This window comes from Pseudopipra pipra, chromosome 6, assembly GCF_036250125.1.
Source record: "Pseudopipra pipra isolate bDixPip1 chromosome 6, bDixPip1.hap1, whole genome shotgun sequence".
NCBI lineage: Eukaryota > Metazoa > Chordata > Aves > Passeriformes > Pipridae > Pseudopipra > Pseudopipra pipra.
Window position 1 is genome coordinate 23,082,740 of NC_087554.1, and position 24,497 is coordinate 23,107,236.

The window sequence follows — 24,497 nt, forward strand, 5'->3', positions numbered from 1 at the left end:
TTTTTTGTGTTTTTTTTGTTTTTGTTTTGAGAGGCCCACAGGGAAAGTTGCATTCCTCTTCATGGGTAGTCCTTGCCCTTTAGATTTCCCATCATTCCTATGTGCCCTGCCACCTGCATCCCCAGCCCTCAAATTCCTTACTTTGCAGAAAGTAGTACCTCATCCTGCTGGGTGAAAGGGGAGCTGGCTGCAAAAGGAGTTAAGCCTGGTCCCATTAGCACCTGATACTGGCATATTGCTGACAGCTCATACTCGCCAAATATTCCAGTTACATGGCACTGAAGCAAATGATGCAACACTTAAATTTAACTGCCTAGAGGAACTGGGAGGAGGTCACTGTGCCCATAGCATAGCACTGTCAGGAGGAAGCCCTCTGGTGTGGGAGACACCCCTTAACATCATGGGAGATTAATTTCAAGATCTGTGTGTTAAGTTACCACGTGAATAAAATTACAGCTTGCTTATGTTCTCCTGATGTCTCTAAGAACTAGGCTGCTTTTGAACATAACATGTGCTGCTGGCAGACCCCTGCATTCAAAGCCCTATTAGGAAAGCTCCCTGCATTCAAAGCCCTATTAGGAAAGCTATCACAAGCATGAGATACTGATGGGAAACAGTGGATGCAAATACTCATTCTTGAGCTATAGAATGAAACACACTTTTCATGAGTTGTATTTACTATTGTTACTTATGTAGTATATTGTTACTTATTTAGTATAAAACACAAATCTGTTCTTTGACAGCTTAGATGGATGAAAAATACTTGATGAAGTTAGGTGTGGATGCAGGATGAAATGTGGAATACCTGAAAAGACTTCTCAGTCTTTAACTCTAGAGATATCTTCAGAAGACTGCCAGCAGAGTCTTGACTTTCTACTGGAAATTCCCTTCTGGTTACTATAAATGCCACTGGCATATAGGTGCTTGGGCCCTGATGGCTGTGATTATAATCATGCAGACAGCTTCCTTCTCCTTGGAGGAATTTTTGAGAATTTGTGAGAATTGTAACTGTGCATGGAGAATTGCCTCTTTGAAAGTTTGATATGGTCTCACCAGAAAGTGATGGAAGAGCATTATGAGTTTGTGGATTCTTGGGTTATACTCTGCTCTGTAGGTTACTTTCCTTTTCCAAGCAAAGAATTGTTTTTACAATCTTGCAGTATTAAGATCTTTATTCTTTTCTCAGCACTGATGTCCTTATCACCAGACCACCCCTTCGTGAAAGGTTTCGTTTTATAAGGATATGGTCAGAAGTCACTATTTGTTGCCACTCTTATCATTGTCTGCTGTTTGCTTTTGAAAGTCATTAGTTAAAATTAATCTTAGATGTATGCTAGTGATAAACTAGAGGTTGTGATCCCATTGCACTCCGTAGTATTCTACTGTGCACATCTGTTTAGTATCACATTTTTAGATTGTCTTGCTATGCCTACTCTAACAAGAGCTTTAACTTTGCTTTGGTGGGCTGTTAATGTCATTCTTTTCCACCCTGGAGAGAAAGGGCTTTAGCAGCAGCTATGTTTTGCTACCAAAGTGGCAATGTGGTAGTCACTAAGATGGTATTAAGGGAATTCAAACACCTACGTTCACTGGCTCCATTAGAATGGTGACTCTTGCTTGCATCAATCCTTAGGCTACAGGAGTATCTTCCCAACATTTGCTGCTCTGCGTGAGTTTTTATGTTTAGTTTTAAGATCTTCTCATTCAGCTTTTTTAGCACCCTAAGGACATTGGCCAAAGAAACAAATATACTGGCAGATTATCTACAAAGCAAGTGGGTCTTCCTTGATTCTTATATAAAAATGTAATTAATAACTGAAATCTCAGGGATCATTATCGCTCTTTGGATAATTGTGTTTCCTTTCAACCAGTTAGGTCTCTACCAGTGAAGTCAAAGTGCTCAACAGAAACTGATCTGGTTGCATCAAACTCTTTAACTGAACTTGCTGTTGAGTGCTGTATCTTTTCCAAGTTTGATTACTTTTCATAGTGGTATTTGTTGCTAGTTACAGGGTCTTACCTTGGCCGTTTTATGTGCTCTGTACTTAGAACTCCACTTGCAAATGGGTTTCCATTTCCAGATTTCAGATGTACTTCTCAGAGTGCATCCCTTTAGTGTGAACATGGCAGTGGTTTCTCTCAAGCTTTCTCTTGTGGTGGAAGTTCTCTGAATGTGGATCGGTATCACTTTACTTCCTTGGCTTTTGAGATAAGTACAGCTGGATACTTTTCCATAAAGCTGAAGTAGCTACTAAAGCAATCTGAGAGCCCAGAGGTCATGACTGCTCAAAGAACAAACTGTGTGTCAGCAGTCTGGAGCTTGCAGCCATGAGGAAGATCTCTGGGGCTTTTCAGCCTTATGGGACCACAGTTATTTTGGATTCTGAGTAGATTACTGTCAGATTGTCCTCACAGATTAAGTAATCAAGGCCATCACTGCCTTGATCCTGTGGAATGAGAGTACTGTTATGCCCTTCTCCCCAGTGCCTTCCAAGCCTACTGTTGGCTTTATGAAAAATTTGTTCCAGTGAGGCAGATGTTTACCTGCAGGTGGATGCATTCATCCATTTTAGACAGTCATCCTTGTAACACCATATCATTTCCTCGACAGAAAGCTTTTAAGTTACCAGTAAGACTGAACTTGGCAACTGTTTGTTAGTGGTTCCTGTTGTATCTTTGGTTTCACCACACCTCACTCTATGTTCACGAGATGTAGTATGGGATTTCTACTGCTTAGAAGTCACACGTCAAAGTGAAGTATGGAGATCACTGATGAACTTTCTCATACATCTCTCTGGAAGAATCGCTACTGCTTGGGATACTTCTGCTAGAAAGGTAGAGGAGATTAAGTCACTTCAGGCTGTTGCTGTCCTATGCTGTGATGTTGTGAGGTTTCTGGGTCCTTGTGTGATATTTTTTTGTTGTTGTTGATTGGGTGTTTTCTTTGTTTGGTTGTTTTTTTCATTTTGTTTTGGATTTTGTTTGGTTTTCTTTCTTTGTTTGTTTTTTTAATTTGTTTGGGTTTTTTTGTTTTGCCTTCCATTGGAGAGCCATTCTCAACTGCTTCCTAAGGCAGTGAAGGAGTTTTATTGGAGCAGTGAGAACACACCTGGTCTTTATATGTGTCTGAAAGGAAGATCACTATGGACTCTGGATACATTTTTTTCTACTTTTCACTGGAACGGGGACTTACAGTGGTCACCTTGTTTTCATTGCAGAGTAATTCAGATATGTAACTGTATTTCTGGAGACACTTTTCAATTGATTTGTTAGATCCCATTTTTAAACTTGTGTCAGTAGGTCTGATTTGATGACCAGGGTACACTCTGGCCACAGCTTAAGTTCCACAAATAGCTTCCCTAAAAGAGCTGCAGGAGTAATTTAACCTTTATACCTATGATTAGTACAAAGTAAGAGTGGAGTCTTACTGAAGGAAGGAAGTATTGAGTTGCAACACAGGTGTTCAGGTGACCATGGATATCTTAACTTGGCATGTTAAACTCCATTATGATAATAATGTCTTTGCTCTGACTTGCAGAGGTGTTGTAAAAGTTCTGTGAAATATCTGCAGTTGGTTTTCTATTTCATAAATGTGCCTATCCACCTGTATTAGATGACTGAGAAGATAATAAATTTGGTGTGAAGGGAATTGAGTGAGAAATAGCATGGAAGTATTCGTCCTGGTTTTCCCCTTCATGTCTCTTTTAAAATGTATTTTTTCAGACTTGCTGGTCATATATTGCTGTGATGTTTGATGAATTTTGCAATTCCTTAAATTAGGATACTAACTTGGAAGTGATTTATGACTATTCTAATGACTCTTGTTTTGTTTTGTTGCAGTTAGCAAAACGTGGAATGAAGGTGGTTCTAATCAGTCGGTCGAAAGAAAAACTGGACCAGGTTTCTAATGAAATAAGTGAGTTGAAAACTTCTCCTTAAACTTTACAGACATGCTTATAAATAAATGCAATTGCATGTGAATTTCATACATGCTTATATATATACAGCTCTGATTTTGAAAAAGGTTTGCTCTTGTGCACAGTGCAAATATTACAGATAAAAGTGGTAAAAGCCTTGCAGATTAATTTTATAGGTGTTCATACTTAACTTCTGAGAACAATAGGGCTCAATTCTGGAATAAGTACTCCTAAAACTGTTAGTCTTCCATAATAACAGCTTACTAGGCCAAACCAAAATATTACCTGTCCACATAGTAGTTGTCTAAAATCATAATAAACAAGATACATGTAGCCATTATGTCAACTGAATATTCCCTCAACTTGAAGCAAGTTTGGGCTTCAGCCATAAGGGTGGTTTCTTGGTAACTCAAAAATTGATGAAAACATGTTCCTTATGTTACTTGCTGTCTTATCAAGTATACAAATTTATTGTGAGTAGCTTCCCACTCCTCCCTCTCTTTTGTTTTGTTTGAATAAACTACTCGAAGATTAGATTAGAGAGCTGTAAGCTCTTTTGAGGTGATGATTGTTCATAGTCATAAGAATATAGGGAATGAGTTAATGTGTTTAAGAACCTGTTTCTTCAGGGATTGTTTCTTCAGTAAGTGTGTAGTAAATGGCTGTAATGCAAAAATAAGGGAGCAACTTGAGTATTCCAATCACAAATGTAAAATGGATATTTGTACAGGATCAGTTAGGAGAAAGCTTCCTCAAGTCTCATGCTGACAAATGATTTTCCAATCAGAGCAAAGTCTAATCTAACACACAAGCATTCCTCTTCTAATCTATATATCTTTTATTAAGGCATATTTCATGCAAGGTTATTAGTTTGTGCAGAGTATGTCAGATAAAGTGAGAAATGTAGCCATGTGAAAAGGTTTTGATAAGCAGGAGTGGGAGTTGTGTACTATAAAGTAGGTTTCTCAGCATAATGATGTTGGGTAAAGAAACCTTTAAGATTATGCTTCTGTGTTACTCTCCCTTGTCTTGCTTAGGCTTTCCTAAAATGGTTTGTGTACATAATGCAGATACCTGTTAAAAACTGCTCTCTTTCCAAGGTCATAAATGTATCATTTTGGCTTAAATTTGTTAAAACTTCCAGTGAATTTTTTAGTGCTTTACTGTAAATCATAATTTAGTAAGTCAAGTCTCAACACACAGTCCTGTGGTAAGTTGTAAGGGGATGCTGAGTAAATGTAAAGGTGACTGAAAAACTCGAGTACTTCAGCTTGCCTAACGGTAGCTGTTGTGCTAGTTCACTGAAAGTCAGGGCATACAGTTCTGTTGATATAAATGCCACTGTCTCTGATTTTTTTTAGTGTCCAATGTAAGATGGCATATGAAACTGTTTTCTAGTCAGAAAATTCTTTTTACCTGTATGTTTAGGTTTTAGAAAGCATTCGTTCTTAGAGTGAAGTTGTCATCAAGTTCGATCTTCTGCTGATTTGGAAGTAATTGGTATTGTTCATTAGTATCCTGAATTTAAGGATGTTGCTGCAGTGTCTGGACCTATCTGTGATGCTCTAGTCAATACAGTCACAGGGTAAATGCACCAGTATAGGTGTCACTGCTCAGGTAACCTATATAAATACTGATGCTTACTGCAAATACATGAAGAAGCTACAACAAGGTGGTCTTTTTGGTGTTTCACTGCTGTAGCTGGATGGTAGTTTGCTGCATATGTGGGCATGTGCAGTCATGTTTCTTACAGTGCTATATAAAGTTGTTTTGCTAAGTAAAGCTATAATTGATAGAAGTTTCTACAAATATCTTGCTCTGGAATCAAACACGTATGCATGAAGTGACGAGCTTTCTGAAAGAGGTCATAACCCTTTCTGTAACAGTTTGGAAATGTCTTAACTCCCTGGGAGTTAAGCATATGCTGACAAGACAGATAAATCTACTGCTTTGAGCTTTTGTCACTTACATGAGAGCTGCTGGGGGAGTTTTTCAGATTAAAAAAATAGGTACATGTACCTGTGTGAAGCAGCCAGTAATACATAATTACTGTTAGGCCTCACCCAAACATTTTTCTGCTTCCTTTCCTAAACCATTCTGAAATGAGATGACTCATGTTGGATTTTCAGAACACTTCTTTTGACAACACTGAGCTACTGAAAAGTATTCCTTGTTCACTGTGGAATATGCTGAAGGATTAGGATAGTCTGCATAATCAAGCAAGCCTGAGTCGCACTTTCAGATCCTTCTAGGTTTTAGCTGGACAGAATTTTCTTGTCTCGTGGTCTCTGTGGTCTGTTCAGATGTTGTCATATATAAGGTGAGTGACGTTTTTAGTGCGAAGACTGTAACTACTGGAGTGGTTCCCTTGCAGGCTCCTAAGGTAGCTTTAAACTTCTTTATGGTGGTCCCACAATTGTTCTTCAAATTGACATGGGCTTTCTCCTCTTGAGTAATGAGTTTTAATCACTTTAAGGAAGAATAGCTGTTTAACTAATTCCAGTTCTTTGAATTGTGTGATTCTGTGCCTGTTTTCTGTTTCCTTCTTGTTTTGACTGATCAGTCTTGCTTATCCTAGTGAATGGATAGATGCACTCTGCCACAAATAATGAGAGGGCTTTTGAGGATCAGGTGTGTTCGTTCTATTTAAGAAGACTTTTCTTCTGCTCTTAGGGTATACTTCTATTAGGAGTGATACCTATGTACAAAATGAAAGTTGCATAACCACCATCATAAGGGAAGTAGTCATATATCTTTCTGCATGTTAAATGCCAGCTGACCTGGATCTGATTTTTTTATGTGCATATGCACATTAAACTGGCTGAACTGATGTTACAGAAACGGCAGATGTTCTGACCTTGCAGCTCAGTTTGAGCAACAAAAATTAATGGGTTAATTACAAGTAGTTAAAGACTTCAGAAGTCTTTTCAATGTGTCTTCAAGCATGTTTTCAGCTTTCTGTTCCCTAAGAAACAGATATAGGACACAGATTGAAGAAACAAATTTGAATTTCCTCTTCAGTCATCATGGACCCACCATTGTGTGGAATTATCTAAGTTTTATGGAAGCATATTTGATCTTTTAATCAAGTTGTCATGCACAAACACAGATTATGCAAAATGCTTGATCTAGTTTAGTTCATGCCACTTCACTGTTTCAGAACCTTTTTAAAGTGTCTGTTGTAGTACATCGTTTAACACTACCAAAGATTCAGGGAGGATCAGAAAGAAAACTTCTCTGTGAATGGAGACAATTGTTATTGCCACATAACAAGGCTGTTCCTTGATTTGCTGTATTTAATGGGTATGATCCAAGACATCTCAGGTGCTCTGTGCCAGAAGAGTGAATTTGCAGGCAGAAAAGCTTCAGTTACCGCAGTGCTGCTGATAGGTTTGTTCTGAGCAGACTTGAGAACTACTTTGCTGCAATATGTAGAATGTAGTGCAAACCAGACAAATAGGGAAAACACTTCAAAGAAAATATGTCTATAGGGAAATTGTCAAAAGAATTTGGTATTTCTGTACATTGTTAGCTAGTGGCTTCACAGGACAGGTTGTGGAGCTGTGCATTAACTGTGAGAGCCAGGAAAAAAGTTGTAGCTTAGTAGTGTTCCTACTTGCAAGTCTAAGTGTCTACTTGTAGGTGAGTGCATATAAAAGCAACATGGGAGATTTTGAGTTTGTCATCATTTACTATATAATTGAAAACTTTTTTAAAAAAGGAATTTGTCATTTTCTGCTTTAAAGTTGGTGGTTTAGTATTACATACACTGAGGTAATAAAATTAGGTCAAATAAATTCTTTGAATTGAGAAAAATCAGTTTTCCAATATATTCTCACAAACAACCATTTATTTGGAACACATTGTCTTTTAAACCTTTCATACTGTTTGAGAACCTAGTGTCCAAAACTTTGATTCTGCTACGTGCCTTTCTATAAGAAAATACAGGTTTTTGCAATTAAAATCTGTGTGGCTGACGGTTTCCTTCCAATATGTTTGCTGAGCTCAGTGTGTAGTGTACCTGAAATTGCTTGGTCCTGGTATTTTCATCTTGAACCCTGAGATTTTGGGTAGATTGTAAACTGATAGCTGTCGTGCTTATACTTGTGCTCTCTTGTCTTCTTACTAATCTGGCATGATTTTTGAGTACAAGAATGTGATGTGGTGCCAAAACCAGAAATGTTCTTTTACCGTTTTCTAGGCAGGTGGGGTTTACAAGTTTCTTCTGCTTTCTTGGTAACAAGGTAGTTGGCAGCATTCTGAAGCAGACCTGATGCTGACTGCTATGCTTGTGTCTCAGCCCTTGCTGTGACCTACTGCAGCAAATGGGCAATGCCCCCCATGACAAATCTGACCCCTGCAGATGCTCAGCTGCACCTACCCTGGAGCACTTTGCTCTTTAATCTCTGCCCTGTCGCTTGCATTTCCTCCCTGCTGTGCCTCAGTAAATCCTCCTCACATTTTGGAGTTGGCAGGTAAGAATATTTGCGTTTGATAGAGGAGGATGAAATGCAGACAAACTCTGTGAGGAAGGGGACATCATCTTCTTACTTTTCTTGCACAGAAATGACAAGGTTCACTTGCTTGAGCTTAACTTGAAGACTTGAATAACTGAATCTGGCAGTTATTTTGACCTTTTGTGATCTATTTCAAGGTAAATTAATGTGTTTGCAGCCTTCTATCATCTGAGTCAGGTTAAGCTTGACAGAGTTGAAATCCCCATATATTTCTTGAACTTGACAAAATGGCTTCAAATATTTTGGACATGTTTTGATGCACTGAAATCACCTTTCACATAAAGTTGTAGAATAAGGATCTTTCATTCAAAATGAGCTCTTGGATTTCATCTCTGAAGAAACTTTCCCTTGGATGACGTGAAGAAAGTTCTCCTGGTTTTGCCTTTTGTGAGCCAGTTACTAAAGGAGCAGTTGACAGACACTGTAGAGAACTGACAGAGGATTCAAGACTGATTAATTTCTATTAATTTGTCAATAATTTAAATAGATGAGCCCTGATGTAAAAGAGCAACTGGAAAGGAAGATTATTTTTAATTTATTTTTTTCTTTAAGAAGAATTCTGCTTCTGAGGTTTTGGTTGGGTTTTTTTCCTCCTTAGTCCTTTTTTATCATCTTCTCCTGAATTTTCTCAGTGAAATTTTGCCTGGATTAGTTTACAGAAATTGAGCAGAATGCTTAGAGAGAAACACTTGATAGATGTCTTGCAAGCTACAGGATGCAGTTCTTGAACTACTTTATCTCTTAGGAGAATTTTGAGGCAGCAGCATGGTAGGACAAGCCACAAATGAAATGTTCTGCATATGACTAGTGGCATCCTTGCAAAAGGACTTCGTTTACATATTGACTGTCAGCATATGGAATAACAGACCACTTATCATAGTTGGTTTTAAGGATGAAAACAAGTTTAAGGAAGCTCAGCAGTTGGTGTCACGGGTTCCACATAAAGTAAGCTGGCAAGTTCTAGCAGACGATAGTTTTTCATACCTGGCAAGACTGAGTTAGCCTCTTCCAGAAAGAAGGTACTTGCTGTGAACATCACTGCCAGAGTGTTTCTATGCAGTATTTATTCATACTTTGTAGATCCCTAAAGTCCAGGAAAAGAAATGTGTAAAGGTTATTTAAATGCGAATTAGGTGCTTTGGGTTTCCTTTTCTGAATGTAAACTACAGCAGAAGTAGCTTTTTCCACACCTCACATACTCTGTATATTGTACCTGTAGGTTCAGGACTAACTCTGTGACCTGCTGGTATCTTGAGTCTTAATGTTTTACATGTTAGGTAATTGGATCAATGGGCACACGACTCACTTGGCACTTTTGAAACCCACACTTTGAACAACCAGGAATTGTCATCTCTGAAAATGTTCAGGGTCAGTGCTGCCTCTGCCTGGCAGTACTTGGGTGGGGGAATAGTTTGCATTTTCTGTGATACAGAAACTAAATGCCTATCTCTGCTAGCAATGTGTTTGTTACACAGGTTTTATGGATGCCAAAAACAAGAGCCCTTGTGCTAGTCTCTGGGCCGTTAAACACCTTCTGTTAACGTTAAAGTGGCAATATATTGTTTGTCATTTACAGTGTAAAATAAGCAGAATATTACATGAAAAAATAAGTATTAGATTGTTTTTACATTGGATTGGGTGAAAGTCTGTTTTGCAAATCTGTTTTAAGGCAATGGGCAGAAGCTCTATTGCCAAGAGACTTAAAATTAGGCCTTTTAAGTGGCTCTGCAGGGAATAGTCTCTCTCTGGCACAGGAAAGGACTGGATGATGGAAACAGTGCTGTCCTCCTTCTGCAACTTCCTTCTATGAACTTCTGTATTTTAGTCTCATGTCACTTTTTTAGCAGGTTAAGTTTCAATACATCAAGTCGTTTTTATCTGTCAAAGCTGTAAAAATCCCTGATAGACTTCTCTGCTGAGGAGATGGTGATAATCGCTTTTATGTTTTTTCAGGAACATGTGTTGGTGAGGGAAATAATGCTAGTTAGTAGCTTTTCATAGAGAAAGGAAACTCAGTTGATTTGTTATGCACAAAAAATTCTTAAAAAAAATAAATCCTTGACTGTGAAAAATAAACAATTTTCAAAATGGTGTAACTAGTGGATAAAAGTAGGCCTGCTGTGTAACTCCTTAAGCATGTGCCACACTTCCAGTGCTGAGCTGGGTACTATACTAGATTGGGCATTAGATGTGGACTAATTAACAATGTATTTTCCCTCACCAGTAGCACTTTGGAGATCCCTGAAAACTGTGCCTTGTCTGTCTTTGAACTACAATAAACATTTTACTGTGGATGTTGAATTGGAGACATAAAAAATAATGCTGATTTAGCCTAGAAACTTATTTCACCTTTAAAATTTGTTTTGATTCGAATAATTCATGACTTAAATGTCTTAAAATTGACTTGAGAGTAAGGGCACAATTTTTTTTGTTAATTCATAGTGTGACACCTCTCAATCTCTCTAAGTGACTCATAAATTCTTCTTATGAAGTAGTTTTCCTGGTCATTTTGAAATTCATTCAGTTGAGCCTATATCTGAAAAAAATGTGTTGTGAATTTTTTTGGTTTCTTAATCATTACTGTTCTAATAATTGTATGGCTGGAGAATTTAGACTTGTATTTTTCATCACTTTCTGCAAATTAATGTTTACATTAGTATACATAACAAGTGTACACACTGTCACAGTCAGGCAGTAATAATGACAAGGAAAAGGAAATGTTACAGGAACTGTGGGAAATAGTCCATATGCCCTTACTAAAATGAATTAGTAAATTAAAAATAGCTCTCTTCATGCTGTGTAAAAACCAGTACCTCAATGAGTATCAAAAGAACATCTTGAAGGGGGTTGCAAGTAACTTTGGGGAAAGAGGAGAGAAGAAATAGGAGTTTGAGGTGCTACCTGCCACACAATAGCAACCTTCCCACACTTCACATTGTGCTTATCTCTGAAACAACTTGGGATTGTGTCCTAGCAAACTCTGTGCAGCTTCAGCCACAGTGGATATTTTGAGGTTGTGGTGAGGAAAACCACACAAGAGCAAAGCTGAGCTATTCTGGGAAAGCATGACTCCCCACGGCACGAGGACGGCCACACGTGCAGTGTCTGTTGGTGTTGCCCGGGCTGCTGCAGCGCTGGGGTGAGGGGGTGTGCGTGGGGAGCATCAGAGCTGTGCCTGCCTTGCTGCCTGAAATAACGCCGACATTTGGAAACATTGCAATGACTTGACTGTGCAGCCCCCCTGGCTGTCAGCCTCTGCAGCTGTTTTTCACAGGCTGCTTGATTTCGTGTTTTTAGTTAGCTTTGTAATTAGAACAAGCTTGATTTATGAAAGCTTACAATGTTGAGCATAATATTTGGGTGAATGGGCTTATTGATTGATCCTGTGTGTTGCTCAGAATGTTTTTCTGACTTGGTTAGTGTATCTCAGAAATTGTAATATATTTTGATGTAATGGGAGCCAGAGGGGAGCAAATGGAGGCAAGGATTAACAAAGTGTGTTTTCTTTCTATGTTTTGTAGTAACACTCTGCATATACACATTAAAAACCTACATGCCCCTGTGGCTCACGGATTTGTGGACTTTGGCTTGGAGAGCCATCTTCTCCCATGTGGACTTTGAAAGCTGAGAAGTGAGGAACTGACTTGTGTATGTTTGTGTATCGAAACTTAAAGTTGTTTAACAGAATAGTAACATTTTTAATAAAGTGTGGCATTTTTTTTTACCCATTCTATACTTCTATGTGATTGGATTTTTTAAAATATTCACTATTTTTAAGGAAGCTGTATCTATGAGATTACATGTGCAACTACTGCAGCATGTAAGGAATTCCTTGGAAGTCTTGCATGTATACTTGAATGAAAGCAGTGTTTGACCCTAGTGTTTGACCAAATGTGCATACACACCTGCTTTTAAAAATGTATTGAAACATAGCAAGTACTGGTAAATTGTAGGCAGGGATCTTCTGCTATGTGGAAACAGCATACCATTCCTTTGCAAGAGGTGCAACAGAGCTTCCTTTTAGCTATTCCTTAGGTTACCAGTACTCAGCTTCAGAGTTTTACACCCTTCAAAATGATCAGAAAAGGCTAGCTCTTGTTATACCAACCTGATTTTAACACACTTCTATATGGTGAATACATCACTGTGTAATAACAATCTGCTATCAACAGTCTGAAAGCACTTGGTCCTTCTGGAAAACAGGTTCCATTCATCCATGACACTGTGAGTTACTTCTATAAACTCTGAAACTCCCAAATTGGATACATTCCCGAAAGGAATGGCTCTCCCTTAAGACCAGCCAAAGACTTTGTAGAGCTATCAGCAGCCACTCCATAGTCTTAAATTCTTCTTTGTCTCTGTCCTTCATAGATACAGTATGAAAAACAGGAGGTTTTCATGTTTTGCTTTCATCTCTCAGTTTCTTACCCTATATTGAAAGGTTACTAACTCTATTTCTGGAGACTGGGTGCTGGATTAGGATGAGTTTTGCCACTGCAGTGATACTGGAGAGATGGCATCTTTATTTGTGGATGTAGTTGATTCTCCTCACTTAAACAAATTTTTCCTCTTATCTGTGAAGAATGAAGCTGGCATCTCTGCTTTGCTGGCATCTCTGGCCATCCTGAAGCTAAAAACCAAGTGAGACTTCCTTTATGTTTTTGCAAGCCATTGCATTATAGCACATCACTGTGATGGCAATATTTATGTGAGGCTTTGAATGTAATGTGATGAGGTGCTTGAGTTCTAGCAAGAGTTTTTAATGTACTTTCCCTGATCTTGGTAGAACTGTTTCCAGTACTTGCTTACAATGTGGGCCTTGTATCCTGAACCTCTCTGTTGCAAAGTTGACTGGATTTATTTTGATGTTCTTGGCAAATTCAAGCTGCTGTAGCAAACTGCTTTGAAACAGGTGGTTCAAGAACTAATGTCATTTTATTAGGAATGATGGTCTTGTAGTTTTCCTGTTTCGCAGGAGACTTTGTACAACAGACCCCATGAACACTGACACCGGTAAACTCAGGTAAACTGAACTACTTCTCCTGACCACCAGATTAGTGTGTGTTTGCTGTTGCATCAAAGTACACAAAGCTTGCTCCTCTGGGGGAACCTTCTTTCAAGCCCAGTTTGTGTGTCTGAAAACTTTCTTAGCATTTTCTTAGCCTGTCAACCAAGATTTCAGTTTAGGGGGTTTGCTGCTTTGAATTATTTGCAAGCTTCCAAAAAAAAAAAAAATTGAAGATTTTTAGCCATTTTACAGTTCTTTATTTGTCATTATTTAGGTTGTAGCTTAATGTAGTTTCTAACTTTCCACCTTTTTTTTTTTTTTTAAATTCCAGCATGGTCCTTTTTTTCTAGTGGTCTAGGTAACATGGTGCTACTTTGCATGTGAATCATTTTAGTAGCAAAGGTGTGCCCTACTTTGCCTGATAGTTTAGCTTAGCATTTTTCTTACATTGCAAGACACTGGATATGTTTCCTGTAAATCAGACATATCTGGCCTTTGGAATTAATTAAGCTTTTGCTTCACCTTGTGAAGTTGTAACTAACCATCTTAGATGAGAACTCAGGTAAGCATTGTGTTTTGTCGGCTGTTCCTCAGGACGGTACTGGTGTGCTTGTGCTTTCTGCTGCTTAGTTGTCCTCTCTCTACCTTTCTGTCTTCAGTTCTCTGCTGCCTCTGTTGTGCCTGCTTGCTGAAGTGCATGATTTCCAGCTCCACCAGTCTGTTTTCCTTGAGTATTACTCCTTGCCTTCCCCCTGCTCCCCCAGCAGTTCTGCAGCATCTTTCACTTAGGATCCTGCTGGCTACAAACTAACTTTATTTGGCTTCCAACGTAAGGTAGAAATGGAGATTTCCTCTGGGCCTCCTTAAAGAGCAGATGAAGCCTTTGGTCTTGCATTTGTTAGTAAGCATCTATGTCACAGCTGTATAAGAATAGATGTTCCTTTCTGGTGAACTGTTGATAAATTAAATCATGTATGAATGCATGAATATCGCTTTAATAAATTTCCTGAAATTGACAATTTAGTTTCTGATTTTAAAATATCAAACTGAGTCTCTAATAAAGTTTGTTTGCACAAGATTCCATGAACATTTGACAGTGTTTGTGTAAAACCTGGAATGACTGTTTAAGTGTCTTTATGCTTATTTTGAATAAGTTGCACCTTAACCAAGGTTTGAGACACTATTTCCAGTCCTCTTCTGAGGATATTGAAGGTAGTGAGTCCTTCAAGGGATTATATATGAAAGTGTTTGTACTTCTGATGGTGTGATGTAGCTAAATAGCATATTTGTTTCCAGACTGTCTCATCTTGTATTGTGCAGGAATGTGTAGAATGGGAACATGCCTGAGGAAGTCAGTAGTCCTTTACCAGCAACGCAAAACCAGGCACTTTTTTCAGTTATTTTTCATTCGCCTTCCAATGTGTATTGTATGTACTGCCTTTGTTTGCATGATGACTGTGTTGGACTGTGCCATGCCTCTGCCTCTGCAGTCTGACTGTGTTCTTGGATTGCTGTCTGGATCTTAGAAAGAACCCAGCCCAATGTTTTCTGCAAAAATTCACTTTGTCTTTTTTTCTTGAACAACATTTATACCATCCTGCTCTGTCACCATTGTGACTGTTGGTTCATTCAGCCTTCCTACAGCTGTGAAAAAGTTTTTGTCAAGGCTTTGTTCATGGACAACAACTCATTTCTCATATGATGGTGTGATGGCAGAAGATTTTACTGATTTACCAGGATACTGTTGTTCACAGTTTCTGTCTTGCTAAATTACCAGAGGTCTTGGCTAAGATCATACAGACCCTGTAAATTAACTTGACATGTGTATGTTTAGGTTAAAACTTATTTGCAGGGTCAATACTGATCTCACTTGAGTGTTCTAGTAAATGAGACTATTAAAACACTGGTGTATCAGAGTTGATAATTGTGAAGGAGATCTACTGAGTTTCCTTTCCCATCGCACGGGTAGGTGATGACTGACTGCTGCACAACTATTGATAACATGGTGTTGTAATATTCAGTCTCCCACTAAGGAGCATTTGAAGTACCAGTTCCAAAGACAAAACATTAGATTCACTTCTTAAAATATCATCAGGAATGCTGGACATGCTGGCAGGTAATATCAGCTCTCTCAGATCCTCTGGCTATGACTGCAAAAACTGGCTTTCACTCCCTGTGGCTCTCGAGTACCTCATGGTCCTCACACTGAAAACTCCATTAAGGGGTTTCAGGTTTTCTTTTGGACACCAATAGCCCAGACACTGCTAGATATTCTGGATTAGGACATAGCCTGCTTGCTTCTTTCTCTATTACTCTACATCTCAGAGTTTTTTTGGCAGATAAAACAGGAGTGTGCTCTACTCTCTCTTCTAGCCCATCTGTTTGAGAGGATCTTAATCCTTAAGATCAATGAAATTCCCATTTCCTTTTTTTATACAGAGCAGAGCACACCTGTTCTTCTCTGCACCTTGTGCTCTGACTACTAGACTTCAGTTTACACAGAAGTGACACTCACTCTCTACAACTACCTGAAAGGAGGTTGTAGCCAGGTGGGGGTTGGCCTCTTTTCCCAGGCAACCATCAGCAAGACAAGAGGGCATGGTCTCAAGTTGTGCCAGGGGAGGTTTAGGTTAGATACTAGAAAGAATTTCTTTATAGAGAGGGTGATCAGACATTGGAATGGGCTGCCCAGGGAAGTAGTGGATTCTCCGTCCCTGGAGATTTTTAAAAAGAGACTGGATGTGGCACTTAGTCCATGGTCTAGTAACCGCAGCAGTGTTGGATCAAGGGTTGGACTTGATGATCTCGGAGGTCCCTTCCAACCCAGCTGATTCTATGATTCTATGACTTAATGCTATTTGCATTGTCATTTTACATGGAACCGTTGTATTCTTTTCTCTGAGGTAGTGGATCATCCCACTTTTCACAGGTTCTGGGACAGAGTATGAGGTATGCAGAAGTTACAGAATACCTGAAAGCTGTCCTGAAATGGGGAAAGAGGGTTTGGTCAGCAGGTGGCATCTGCTGGGGCAAGACAGCCTTGCATGTTTGCAGTGAGCAACCTCACAAAGACCTTGTCCTCTGGCCATACCAGTAGGCAGTCTTCTCCTTTCACGTTTTTATACACTGTACTATGCACCCTCTGCCCACAAAGGGTGCTGCAGCTTTTTATAGGTGTATTGCTTGCATCTTAAATGTAATGGCTCTTTGCTAATTTTCTAAAGGCTCGAAGAAGGGTCTTATATGAACAGTAGAGAATTTTTTTCTATTTATAGTATTAGGTCTTCTGATTTTTTTTCCTTATGTCGTCCTCTCAGTATCCCCGTAGTGATTTCAAAAGGCTTTGAAGATAGATTAGTAACAATCCTACTGAAGAGTGTTTAGTATAAAAAGGACAGTACCAACTGAGCAGATTTGTGAGAGTGGTGTTTGGGTCCTTTAAGCAACTTGCATTTCATGAAGCATCTGAGTGGCAGTGAAGACAGCTGGAGATCCCACAAAACAGTTAAAAATGTGTGTGACTTGGGCTTTGCCCACCCAGTCCATTTGAATGTATTAGGTGTGCCTCTGATGTTGCCCTTTATTCTCTGTCTTGTAAAAAACCAAATGTGTGTGCTACACATAATAACAGCTGTGTTCAAAAATAGACCATTTCTACCCCTCACTCCCCCCCCCCCAAATGTTGAACTTGATTTTCTTCTGACGCGATCACAAGACTGCTGCTGCAGTAGGGGCTTAATGCTATTTACGTCGTCATTTGACATAGCAACATCTCTCAGGGGATTTTTAAACAATGCAGCTGTTCAGGAGAGATGAAGAGGTTGAGGATGGGGAGAGGGAAAAGGAGCAGAAATAATTTAATCTGCCATTAGGGATATTGTGGCGGGGAGGGGAGGCAGCCAGCAAACCGGAGAGTTCAGTAGATTCATGATTCTGCATGAATGGACGGCAGGATCATGGGATTTGCAGCTTTCCCTTGAATGGGAAGGAGCATCATGGGAATCGGGCTGCTTCTAACCTTTTTTGTGAATGATTCTTTTCCTTTAACATGGCACTGTTTTTATGAATGGCTCTGGGGGGCAAAGTGCTGTAAAATCCTTCTTGAGCTGTACACAGGTCCCTTAAGGAATGCTAGGGTGGGAGTCAGGTGCAGCAAAACAGAGATGCTGCGATGTTAGCCGACCGTTCTGCTCTTTTGATGTCTGAGAGGACATTGTACTGGTTTTAATTCAATGTAATTTAGCTTGATTGAAGCAGAGTTGCTTTTTATGTGAAGTATTTTTACTACTTGCTTTCTTCTACTTCAAAATGTAGTTGGCTACATGCATTTCTCTGTTCTATTAAAGCTGGAGATGATAGCATATCAGAAGCATTTTGGAATGATCAAATTTGAAGGTCTGCTCTTGTTCACCCACGTGTTCCCTTTTTGATATATGTTCAAAAAGCTAAAAGATTAAAAAAATTTTATGGGAACGGAAGTGAGAATGGAAATGGAGGGCAATAAAGAATTGTTTTTTCTTGGTCTCAAGCAACTCATTTGCCATTCAGCTTAAGTTAAGAAAAAGTGGTTTTGTCAAGCTTTACTTAAACACTCTTGTGTACATATGTTTTCAGATTTCTCCATTTTTGTTATTCTGTGCAAAGCTGTATAATTTGCTTTCTTACCATCTTTATTGTCCCTTACAAACAAAATGTGCTGAATCATTTGAGAATTTATATTCTCACCAAAAGTAGCTAATGTCACAAACTTCTTGCACAGATTATGTTACAATTCAAGGAATTCTGTTGCAGAGGTAAAAATGTTCATGTGTAATATTACCTACTTAAAATAATATTTTGTAAAACCTAATAACTGATACAGTCTTAAAATTTGAATGATAATTCAACTATTTCAAACTTAAACTTTTATAAACTTTTTTTTTCTAGAGGAGAAGTACAAAGTGGAAACAAAAGTCATTGTGGCAGACTTTGGAGAGAGAGAAGATATTTACAGTAGAATCAAAGCAGGATTGGAAGGCCTGGAGATTGGTGTTTTAGGTTTGTATGTGATCTTTCTAAATCTTTCATACTGATGTTTCGTCTTGGCCTGCGCAATACGTTTTTCCCATATTGAGCTTTATTGAAACTAGTTCACAAAAGCTGTTGTTTGTCTGACTAAAGCTATGTTGCTGTATGCTTGATATGTTTTCTAGCTTGCTGTTGACACAATACGTGATATGGTGCTTGCATGAGTGACTACTTTCTAGGAATTGTGACACTTATTGAATATTTTCAATGTGTTACTCTGTGATTGTTAAAGGTCCTTTAGCTTACGACTGCATGCACCATGACTTGAACACTTGAGGTTGTTGAGCCTGGAGTAGAGAAGGCTCCAAGAACACATTATTGTGGCTGTTCAGTACTTAAAGGAGGCTTATAAGAAAGATGGGGACACTTTTTAATAGAGCCTGTTGCAATAAGACAAGGAGTAATGGCTTTAAACTAAGAGAGGGTAGGTTTAGATTAGTTATAAGGAAGAAAAGTGGTGAAACATTGGAACAGGTTGTCCAAGTAGGTGGTGGGTGCCCCATCCCTGGAACACTCAAGGCTGGGTTGCATGGGGCTCTGAGCAACCTGATCTGGTTGAAGATGTCAGAGGGATTGGACTGGATGACCAACTGGGTTGACTAGATGGACCAACTTGGATTGGTCCCTTCCAACCCAAACTATTCTATGATTCTATGACCTAATGCCATCATAGAACATAAGCGAGCTTCGGATACTTAGCTTAGGAGATATTCAACTTCAGAGTAGAGCCCTGTGGGAGAACTGTTAATTTTTAATTATAGAGCTGTTGAAATTTAATCATTACAGTATAACATCAAGTAACTGTCTCCTGCTTCAAAAGTTTTAAGTGTATTCCGATCATGTTGATAAATTGCGGTTCTTTCTCAATTTAGTGTGCCTCAGTGTGGTTTGTTGTATTGCAGGAACGTAGGTGGTGTGGGAGTCCTTGAAAAGGCAAGATGATCCCTCCAGCTACTTTGTCAAATGTAGAACTATGATATCAAAAAGATGTTTTATCACAAGCTAAGAAGAGTTTAAACATAACGGCAGTTTACCTGAATCTTTTTTGAACAGTGGGGTAAAGGCAGTTGCTTATCAGGTTACTGTTTTTTCCCTTGGAAGCACATGTACCTGTGCATATCCTGTATTTCTGTGGTTACTCAGTATAGATGAGAACCTGTGATGGTTAAACATGTGAAAAGTCACATGGCTCAGACATCTACTAGTGTATGTCATCTGATAAAATACTCCTCACTTCAAAACTCATTTTACTAACCCAAAGTGCAGTAATTGGGACTAGAACTGTGGGGTATTTTAAGCATATTTCAAAACAATACTATATGAACTTTGTTGCTAATAGGTGAATTTTGTTCTACAATGTTTGAACATAATGTTCAAGAAAATAGTGTATATAAAAATGCAATTAAAAATTACGTTAAAGGATAAAGCCCAGAATGTTCTCTACTTCTTCTGGCGGATTTGAGTACTTACAACTCAGGACATCCAGTATTTAATTGCTGTAAAAATTCAAAACCATTGGAGTAACTTCTACTGCCAAGGATGTGTTCTGTGTAAAGAGTAGTTGTGAGAAAGCTGTGAATGCCTTGTTTCTTGTTTCTGAAGGAAATAAGTTCCAAAAAAAATTTGAAGAGTGAAATTAATGTATGTTCTAATCTGTTCTGTCAAAATCCACTCAGGGAATGTAAGGCTTGCAAGCTGCCTGTCACGAAGCAATTGCTGCGAATAGTAGATCATTTAAATGTCTCAAAACACCAGCAAACCTTTTACTGTGTGAGGTGCATATCCACACTGGAAAGGTTTTTATTATTTCTTAGGCTGTGATAAGGTTATGGTGATGTACAAAATCATGACAATCTGACTTTGTATAGTCTTGCATAAAGTGGGCACTAAAGCAGTATGTGTCTCAAATTCTTTGTAAGCTTATTACAGGAAAACAAGCACGTTCCTCAAGCAGAGCCTGGTTCTTGCTGTTATTTGCGTGAGCACCTTGACTAAAACCGTGGTAAAAATAGCAACTAAATGCTTTAGAGTTGCGTATTCTCTAGTTGAGTTCCTCCACTTTTTTTCTTGCAGCCGCTGTCAGTGCAGGTTTACAAAAACCTGTCTTCTAATTAATCACTAGCAGTTTTAGTAGATCTTGTGCTCAAGATGACCAAATTACATGATACTTAGGTCTTTTCTATTCCCCAGATATAGCTCTATTAATAGAAACCACTGGCCAATGTAATTTATAAACACAGGTGATGGCTACTCCAGAAAGACAGTGTCTTAATTTTCTTATGACAATTAATTTCATGCTTTAGTGCCTTGTATTTTAAATTCTGTAGTATATGTTGCAACCCAGAATATAGCTTTTGTTGAGCTGCGTTTTTCATGGGCGTCTGAGGGAAAACATGGGTTTAAGTGAGAACAGCCATAAGGGATGAGTTCTCAGATTCCAGCATATTTTCTTCTTTCAGGTCTCATCTGGAACTGTAGGTATGAGAAGCATTGGTAGCACAGTTGTCAGTGATTGGTGCTGATTATTTTTTAACCTTGTACTTGGAGACAAAGGAGTCTCCAAACGTACTGCTCAAGAACAAGCTTCTAATTATGTAGTTGCACAGAGTCCAACTAAAGTACTTACAGATTGAAATCCTTGTAAACTTCTTATTTGGAAGCTTCTTCTCACCCACGTATGAAGGCTAAAAGAGTTTGCATAATGTTTTGCTGTGTGTTCAAAACAGCGTCTGTCAGTGACTTCGAACATGTGCTAGCTACAGCAATATGTTAAACAAGCAGAGGTGGGAAATCTTCCTTTTGCCATTCTTAAATAGCTGTGATTCTTGAAAGGAGTTTGAGCTGGACAGTATCTTATGCTATGGTTATCCGTTTTTTTTTCTAGTTACAATATGGTGGTACAAACCCAAAACGGATTTGTTAATGGTCTGTTACAAACTTGTAGCAGAGATGATTGCTGAAAGTATAGGCGTGTATCTGGGACTCAATCTGCAGTAAGGGGTGTGAATTTTGTGTGACTCTCTGGAGCATGAATCATGTAAATATTCTATTTTTGGAGAGAATTACCGAGGTTAGTCCCATAACCCTGCCACAATTCATAGCCAAAATCCCTTCCAGAGAGATGGACTGAAAAATAGTTTGTTTTAGGATGAAAAGAAGTAAAAAAATTTGGTTCACTCTGGCAATAACAAGACTGGATCTTCTTCCTTTTCAAAACTTTTCACTCCTTCTAAATGTGGGAAATGTCTGCTGGGAATTTGCCAACTCTCTGTTTCCCTCAATTCCTCATCTCAATTTTTAAAGGTTATCTAAAAGTTAAAAATTCGAAGCACACAACATGACTAACAAACTTCCATAAATATACTAAGATCTGGACTAAAAGAGCTGTCACTTGAGGGAATCTCCGAATGCAGTTGGTGCACTTGGCCAGAGTCTCTCCTGCTTGTTTCTTGCACATCCTGCGTCCCTATTGATACTTAAATTTCTTTTAGGCTGCGACAGCTTTGGGCACGGGTGTAGGGGCTCTTTTATTTTTTAAAAAAGGCATCAGTGCCTTTTGAGGACGTTTTTTGTCCCAGTGCAGACTCCTGCCTGGAGGTGTACAGTGCTGTTGAGCATACATAGGCTTTGGGATTCTCTGGGTTGTAAGATACTATATAAATGTAAAATGTTGCCACAGCAACCACATGTCACGCGATTCACTTGCGTAAGATAAACAACAGATACTTAGGAAGCGGAGATCCCATTTGGTTGCTGCTTTTTGTCTCCATATCAATGTGCTTTATGGAGTTGGAGGCTGCAGAGCACTACTGTTTTCGAACAGAAGTAGAATTTCCCCCATTTGGGTTGGGATTTAAGAGCGGGTTTTGGTTTCATGTCCAAGAATAAAACCGTGCCAGTCTGAAGTACTGAAAAAAAACCTCCGAGGTTCAAGTAATTCGTACCTTCTCGGTGAATTCCAAACGCTGCCGAAGGGGAAAGTTTTCGCAGGTGTTGGGGGTGACGGGGACCACGGTTTCCTGCGGTGAATCTCCGTGTTACGAGGCAGCGAGAGCGGAGCGTGTCCCCCACGTCAGGCGGCGGATCCCCCCGATCCCGCCGCGGGGAGCGGGCGGTGCGGGCAGCGCGGGCAGCGCCCGTCCCGCTCCCGGGCTCCTGCTGCCACCTCCCGCCAGGACCGCGCACTGCGCCAGCCGCTCCCCTCCGCACCCTCCCCTCGGCGGGAGGGAGGGGTTGTGTGTCTCTTGTTTCACTTCATATGTGTATTTATAGAAAAAGATGGGACACAGTTTCACCTACTGTCCTGCCTGGCGCTGGGAGCTGCTCTCTGGCTCGACACCCCGCAGAGTCCCCCGTGCCCCCGCACATGTGCGCTGGCGTTTCTGGCAGGGAAGCAGCCTATGGGAAGCAGCGGAGTGCGAGGTGCTAAACATGTCATCTTTTAAACAACTGGAGAATTAACATTTAAAATGACGTGCCAATGTGCTCCCGAATTCCACTGGTGTGTGTACAAGTATGTTTACAGTTAAGGAAACGTAGGAATAGAATGTCTTAAATGCAACATTTTCAGGGTATTGTTTGAAAATTATCATTAATTGGTGGCATCCAAGTGATCTAATTCATGCTTTTATTTCAGTTAACAATGTGGGAATGTCGTATTCTTACCCTGAATATTTTATTGATGTTCCAGAGCTGGATAAGGTAAGTGCTTTTGTGGTACCTTCTACTGTTCTACTATGATAAGTAGATACGGCAAAAGTATTTAGGTTTGGTAAAGGGACCCACATAACAAGGTTTTTTGATTAGAATTAAATGTTCAAAGAGCTTTGAGATTTACATAAGCAGCATAACACAACTCAGATGATGGCAGTCTTATTTTTTGGTGGTGTTCTTTACATGTTCTTCCCTGCTGCTTCATTTCTATTTCAGACAGGTGCTCTGAATTCAGACTATCTGAATTCTGCTCCTGTCCGTGGTCTCATCTGACTTTCTAATGAGCTCCTTTAACCTGTGGTGGGGGGTTCATAGGTGACTGAAGGGAAGAGAGGAAAGCAGCTTCATGGATGGAAGATGCATATTCCATATCGCTTGGGAAACTTAAATATGACCGTTTTAGGCAGTTCATAATGTAGGGACAATCTTGGTTGTATTGGACACACTGAAAACTGTGTTTATGAACAATTTCACTGGTGCATGATTTTGTTTCCAAAACACCCATAGATCACTGTGTCCACTGTGGTTTTGTGTCTTCTGCTTAATCACCTTCAAATAAGCTTCATAATGTTTAGCAAAAAAAAAGAAGTCCCTGTTTTTAACTTGATGAATCAACTTTAAGTCACTAAAACACTGCTATGAAATGGTGAAGAGCAAAATACAGTAGTTCATTTCTGAACATATCTAAATATAAGAATTTATTGAAGTTTATAAGTGTTGCAAATAGGGTTAGGAAATATAGTGTCAATGTGATACATGTTCTTTATTAGTTTGAATCCCTAATCAGAGATGAAACTTGACCAAGAGCAATTCACAGACTTTGCTTTGAAAGCCTATCACTGTTCCTGATACTTAAACAGGAAGGTAAGGGATAAGGGTGAATAATTTATCCCAGCACTTAAACTGAGAGGGTGTATAAATACTGATCAAATAACTTAAAATGAGCAAACCCTAAAACTTTGCTTTCTTGCAGACAATCGACAAAATGGTCAACATTAACATCATGTCTGTTTGTAAGGTAAGTGCCCTGTTACCTACACTTGTTCCTGATATCCTCGTTCAAAACCAGAAAACAGATTCAGTTGTTTGAGGGAATTACTTTCACCTGTTAGACCACAGGTTTACTTTTCATCTTGGAGAAACCCAGAGGTTGTTAGTGTCATATCGGACTGTGTGGAATATAATTTGTGGCAAAGATGCCTATTAGCTATTTGGAAGAGCAAGGTATGTACACAAAATAGCACTTAATGCTTCTTCACAATTGTTCTTCTAGCC

At 39.2% G+C, this 24,497-nt stretch overlaps 1 protein-coding gene across 1 annotated transcript in view; it reads left to right on the forward strand.

Moving 5' to 3' along the window:
- Nucleotides 1-24,497, forward strand: part of HSD17B12 (hydroxysteroid 17-beta dehydrogenase 12) — an 85,243-nt gene that overhangs the window by 33,955 nt on the left and 26,791 nt on the right. Inside the window, exons 3-6 of the mRNA XM_064657802.1 lie at nucleotides 3,841-3,916; nucleotides 18,369-18,479; nucleotides 23,146-23,210; nucleotides 24,196-24,240. Of these exons, the coding sequence (XP_064513872.1) occupies nucleotides 3,841-3,916; nucleotides 18,369-18,479; nucleotides 23,146-23,210; nucleotides 24,196-24,240 (297 nt within the window). The remainder of the gene's footprint in view (nucleotides 1-3,840; nucleotides 3,917-18,368; nucleotides 18,480-23,145; nucleotides 23,211-24,195; nucleotides 24,241-24,497) is intronic.